The sequence below is a fragment of the Cryptomeria japonica genome, chromosome 10 (assembly GCF_030272615.1).
Source record: "Cryptomeria japonica chromosome 10, Sugi_1.0, whole genome shotgun sequence".
NCBI lineage: Eukaryota > Viridiplantae > Streptophyta > Pinopsida > Cupressales > Cupressaceae > Cryptomeria > Cryptomeria japonica.
This window is the reverse complement of record NC_081414.1, coordinates 343,359,957-343,366,361: the sequence shown is the minus strand read 5'-3', so window position 1 is coordinate 343,366,361 and position 6,405 is coordinate 343,359,957. Positions and strand designations below refer to the sequence as shown.

Genomic DNA, 6,405 nt, shown 5'->3' with positions numbered 1-6,405 from the left:
ATCAAAATTTAAATTCTATAATTGTTCTAGGCTTCATTCCTCACACACTAAAAGCTATTTTCAATTAGTTTTGTGCAAGATTTGTGATGTGCACACTCAATGATTTACAATTTTTAGGATGCATTCTCTTTAAAAATTATACAAAAAAATCAATAAGAAAAATAAATAAAATAAAATAAAAAAGCCACAACTTCTAGTAGTCATTCTTAATTATTTTCCACCTAAACAATTTTTAAAAAGTAAATGAAACAGAAAAAGGAAGGGCACAAATTAAACACTAGGCTATATAGTGACAAAGACAATGAATAATTTTATGTGTGCACAACATGACCCTCCTAATCTTAACCACCTTTTTATATATATTATTAGTTTACAAACTATATTTCAGGTGCTACAATATTTGTTCTTATCATATCTTCAAATTTTGCCTACATGCACCTAAAATTATGCATCTAGTCCATATTTATATGACTTTAGCCAAAAAAAAGACTATTTTAAATTTTGCATTTTCATGCACTTAGCCTTTTCACATCTTAACTCGTCTTTTCACTTCAATTTACATGTATATCCTCTCTTGAATCCTTATTAAATAAACTAGTAATTAGATTAATGTAGATGCGAGACTTTAATAGACACAATAGTTAGGACCATACCATGCTCATAATAAACAACAATTATTACAAATAAGTAGTAATAAGCATATCGAAAGTCAAATAATAAGACTTTATTATACTTTTTATATATGGATGCCACTATCACCTATAATTCAAACTTATGAATATTTGTCACATATCATTTATTTGATTCTTCCAAATCATTGTAGAGTTCAAATATCATTAAAAAAATTAATGTTTGTCCTCTCCCAAAGATCTCTATGATATCAAATTTTATTATAAATGAAAGTTTCATAAATGATGTTATTATAAACATACATGATGCTAGTATAATAAAAAGGTTGTAGTATGATTAAACTATATATATATAAAATTCAAATTCATCATCTCCTTCATAATAAAGCTAAAATCAAATACCAAGTAGACTAATACTACTTTCGCCTTGTTTATTTATTTATATTGTTTAATTAAAACCTAAAATGTATATAATGTATTGCCTTAATAAAGTAAAAGTTCCAGCAGTACTTTACATGCGTAGGTGAGGTAAAAGATGATTTTTTAACAGCAATATGAAGTCGGAGCAATGGAAGTAGACTCATTTAGCTTCTTTTGAAAGTTTGTAAGAGGACGGAAAGCGACGATTAGCGTTAACTTCACGTTGAGTTCCTCGTCCTTCGCCCTTCTTTTTCGTGCGACAGAAAATCAAGTCAATCCCATAAATTTCTTTTGTTTCCTTCTGCACTAATCAACGGGAGTTGTTTTACTTGCGATCTAGTCGGAAAGAAAAATGTGTTCACAAGCATTTTACTTAAATGGTTAATATAATATTTATTTAATAATATTAATTTTTTTATGATTTATAACATTGATTATTGCTTTTCTAAATTTCTGTGTGAGTTTCACCCATATTTTGTATTATATTTAATGATAATGAGATTTCAATCTCTTTAAATTATCTAAGATTTCATGATGAATTATTGGATATGATCCGACCGAATCTAAAACTAACAATCAATCAATAAGATTTAATTTTTTATTTTTAATTAAAATTTATAAGTTTACTAAAAAATAATTATATATCCCATATAATTAAAATTTAAAACTGTTATATTCTAAATTTCAAGTCAAATGATGCATCTGTTGCCCATTAACGAGCCTTAAATCTGAAAGAGCTTTCCGACATTTCTGCAAGAAAGAGCTTTCTTTCCTAAAACATATGCCAGCAATAATGGCCATCCCCGCTCTCGCTTACTTTTGTTGCATTCTCAGCTTTTTACTTTTGCTTCTCCAATGCGCTTCCCTCTCGCAAGATGGCGTTATACTTCTTAAAATCAAGAAGGCAGATTGGAGGGACACCCGAAATGCTTTGAGCGACTGGAACGAGTCTCTTAGAAATCCATGTGCTTGGACAGGAATCTCCTGTGGTACTTTCAACACCGTTACCGCTGTTGATCTCACGGGGGCCTCCATTTCTGGCAACCTCACTTCTGCCATATGTCTCCTTCCTAATCTCACTGCCTTGACTCTCCAAGACAATGCTTTCAGCGGTCCCTTCCCCCATGGCCTCTTGCATTGCAAGCGTTTGCGCAAGCTCGATTTGTCAGGCAATCATTTCGCCGGAACGCTGCCCACCCGTATCTCCGAACTGACTGACTTGAGAGAGTTGAATTTGGCATATAATAGTTTCAATGGCTCCATTCCTCCATCCTTCGGAATGCTGCCAAATCTCGAAGCTCTCTTCTTCCACGACAATAGTTTGAGCGGGGCATTCCCTAAGTTTGTCGGGGATTTGGAGTCTCTGAAGAGCCTCACGATTGGTGATAATCCTCTGAGTTCTGGTGTGGTGCCCAGAGAGCTGGGCAATTTATTGCTCCTGCAGGAGTTATGGCTATATAACTGTAGTCTTGAAGGCGGAATTCCGACTTTCTTTGGCAATTTAACCCATTTGGAGCGGTTGGATATGTCAAGAAATAATCTCTCCGGGGATATTCCAATCAGTTTAATGGCTCTCTCGAATTTGAGAGAATTGTGTCTCTATGAGAACAATTTGTCTGGACAAATTCCGGCCAACATTGGCCAACTGAAGAGCTTATCCATTTTGGATTTTAGCCAGAATCAGCTTCAAGGCACAATTCCCGACGGAGTCGCCAATCTCACATATTTGAATTGTCTGCAATTGTTCAACAATCGACTCACCGGGGAGATACCTGCTCAGCTCGGCACGCTACGTTACTTACGTTATTTGAAGCTGTTAGGCAACAAGCTCAGTGGATGGTTACCCCAGAGTTTGGGTACATTCTCCAATCTCTTTCTCGTTGAAGTGACAGGAAACGAATTGGAAGGACCTCTGCCAAGCAATCTGTGTCGAGGAGGAGCGCTCTATGGCTTTTCTTGCTCTTCAAATAGTTTCAACGGTAGTCTGCCTTCGTCCTTTAAAGACTGCAAATCTCTAGAGTATCTGAAAATCAACAACAATAATCTGAGTGGTGAGATTCCTCCTGGGCTCTGGGGTGCTTCCAATCTCAAGGAATTGTTGCTCAGCAACAACAAGTTTGAAGGCCAGATTTCAGCTGCAATCGGCGAAGCGAAGAATCTGAGTCGGTTGGAGATAAGTAACAACCGGTTGAAAGGAAGAATCCCTGCAAAGATTGGACAGCTGACAAAACTTGAAGTATTTGAAGCCAGCAACAACCAGTTGTCAGGGCCCATTCCTCGTGAGCTTGGGGCCTTAATTTTGGTCATCACTCTCCAGCTGGAACATAACTTGCTGTCAGGAGAAATTCCTGAGGAAATAATGTCGCTAAAGGATCTTCATCAGCTCAATTTGAGTCACAATCGACTTAAAGGCGAAATCCCTGCAGCCATGAACGACATCATGAACAGTTTCGATCTGTCAAACAATTTGCTTTCTGGCGGAATTCCTCCCGGATTAGGACGCCTGAAACCATGTGTTTTCAATGTATCCAACAATGACTTGTCTGGACGCATTCCTGACGCTCTCGACATTCCGGCTTACAAGGAGGGTTTTCTGGGCAATCCGAAGCTATGCGGGGGTAAGAATTTGATGCTACCACCGTGTTCCTCTCCTCATAAGTTGTCACCTCAGAGTTTAGCTGCCATTGTAGTGGCCGTGAGCGTGTGCTCCATTTTTCTGTGTTGCTTGTTTTTCAGGAAGCCAAGCAGCGGGCCATCGTGGAAATCAACCCCATTCCACTCGACAGATGTGGACGAGGTACACATCCTCCACAATTTGAAGGAGAGAAACGTGATTGGATCCGGAGGTGCTGGAAAGGTTTACAAGGTCATTCTTCAAGATGGGCGAGCGGTAGCCGTTAAGAAGATCCAGAACATGAGCAGATCAACGGGCAGTTTTAAGAGAAAAGGTGAGCAAGAAGAGAATAAAATCATAGAAGTGGAGGTGGATAGATTGGGACTCATCCGGCACAACAACATCTTGAAGCTTCTCTGCTGCATTTCAAGTGAAGAGTCCGATTTCAAGCTATTGGTATACGAGTTCATGCCCAACGGCAGCTTATTCGACCGTCTGCACGGTGAGCCAGGACCACAAATGGCGCTGCGATGGCTGATGCGTTATAAGATCGCTCTTGACGCAGCTCGTGGGCTGAGTTATATGCATCATGATTGCTCCCCTCCAATATTGCACAGGGATGTGAAATCCAGCAACATCTTGCTGGATGAGGATTTTGCGGCTAAAATTGCAGATTTTGGCGTATCCAGAGTCGTTGATAGGCTGGGAGATGAGTATAGGGTGTCCAGTTATGTAGGGTCTCCCGGTTATATAGCTCCAGGTACGCAGACTTTTCTTTAAATTCAATCACTTTTGTTTTATGGAGGAATAGTTTATTTTATGCATTCAGTTTTATTTTTCAAAATTTGGTGTGTAGAATATTCGGAAAGGCTAAGGGTAGACGAGAAAAGTGACGTGTACAGCTTCGGAGTGGTTGTGCTTGAGCTGGTGAGCGGGAGGAAAGCGGCGGGTGAGGCGGAGTATGGAGAGGGAGTAGACATCGTGCGGTGGATACGTAAGAGAATTTGGATGGGAGGAGAGAGACAAGTGCTGGATCAGCGGACGGTAGAAGATAATTGCGAAGAACAAATGCTACGCGTCTTACGTGTAGGTTTGGTTTGCACGAACAGAGAGCCAAAGCAGCGGCCTTGCATGAGAAGAGTGGTGGAGATGTTAGTGGCATGCGGTGAAGACAATCAGAAGGAGACAAGGGATGAAAAATCATTTCAGCATTTTGGAATCAATTTGGGGTAGTCAATCCTAGAGCGAGAACAAAATGGTCAACGTTTCCAGATTTAGGTTCGATTGTTAGCATCGGCCTTGGTTTTGTGAGTTTAAATGATATAGTTGTGGTTCTTGTATTAGATTCAGGTTTAAATGTATTTGAGTGATATTTTAGTATTAGTAGTCATGTTTAAATAAGAGTCTTGCTTGACTTGATTCATAGAGCATTAATCTTGAATGGTGTAGGTGGAGATTAAAATTTGAGGAACAAAGACAAGGAAATGAGTTGTTCTAGAAGCAGAGAGAGGAACATTAAGTGGAGATCTTTTTTATAGGAGAGGTGAGTCATCTATGCTAGAGGAGAAAAGAAGAATATTGTTTATGTCGGAGGAGATATAGAGGAAATGTGTTGAAGCAAAAAGATAGCATATTAGAAGTTAATATATAGGAGGAGTTGAGGAAAGAGAATTATTTAAATTAAATTCACTAATATTCATGTTGGGAGAGCATATGATAGATCATTATCCTTACATCATATAAGAATGTGTCTAATTTAATACTATCACTAAATAATCTAAAAAAACAATCAAAGATGTTATTTAATGTTTGATAGATACAAATATTTATAGTCTTGTTAACCGGAATACTATATATTACTAATTTTAAGAACCATTTTATGCATTGCTTATTCAATAAGATTATATAAATTATCTTTTAGTCATTTGATAGTATCTTTAAGTACTCTTACTAATGTGCAAAAATTTGGTGTGATAATTTTAGTCAAACATTTTGTCAAAAAGGAGAAACTTTAAAGGTATTTAAACATATTAATATTAATTACAATATCAAAAGATACTCTATGGTTACACAATAAGTGATAACCATAAAAGAGACTAATGTATAATTTTCTTTTAAAGCATAGATATTTCACTTTAATATGATGAAGGGGATAGCTAAATCTTTAACACTCCTATATTTTTTAGTGTAATTGTCGTTTAAGTCATTTGCTTAATTTATCATTTGCAAATGGAATTATAGATCGTTTGCATTTATTGTGTTCTTTCTCTCTAACTATATTATGTGAGGGTTATGTTTAGCAATACTCATGGATGAACTACAATATTCTCGTGAGCATTTCAATTATAGTGTTTTCATAGATATTTTAACCTAATTTAAAACCTAACACAAAGGTTGGGTTAATTTTGATTTACATATATTCTACTCATGCATGAATACTTTGCTAGTAAATAAGGATTTTTCCATGTCTACACTATGTTGGGGTTTCTTCTTTCTTTGTATTTATAATCTACTCTAATAATTTATTTGAAAAACAACCTTCAAGATATGTTAGATAAAAAGAAATAATTATGAACTTTTATTATCAATTAAATTAAAAATAGGACCAACTAATGAGAGGTGAATCGATCTCCTCCTTCAAGCTCTAGTAATTCTATGGGCCTATTTAATCTAAAACTCTAGACTAATCAACACAAAGTGTGGTCAATTTGATTGTTTCTTCTAAAACTAATTGCTCAAAAA

The 6,405-nt window shown here is 36.6% G+C and overlaps 1 protein-coding gene across 2 annotated transcripts; it reads left to right on the top strand.

The window, feature by feature from the left end:
* The first annotated feature begins 1,770 nt into the window (after positions 1–1,770).
* On the top strand, positions 1,771–5,367 carry LOC131071503 (receptor-like protein kinase HSL1). 2 transcript variants are annotated; one of them, XM_058007391.2, is made up of 3 exons: positions 1,771–4,423; positions 4,520–4,941; positions 5,113–5,367. In XM_058007391.2, the coding sequence occupies exons 1-2, from the start codon at positions 1,831–1,833 to the stop codon at positions 4,894–4,896; spliced, it is 2,970 nt and encodes a 989-aa protein (XP_057863374.2). In that variant the 5' UTR covers positions 1,771–1,830; the 3' UTR covers positions 4,897–4,941; positions 5,113–5,367. The 2 variants fall into 2 exon arrangements, with proteins under 2 accessions (XP_057863374.2, XP_057863372.2); XM_058007389.2 differs by having other exon boundaries at positions 4,520–5,367.
* Positions 5,368–6,405: the final 1,038 nt, after the last annotated feature.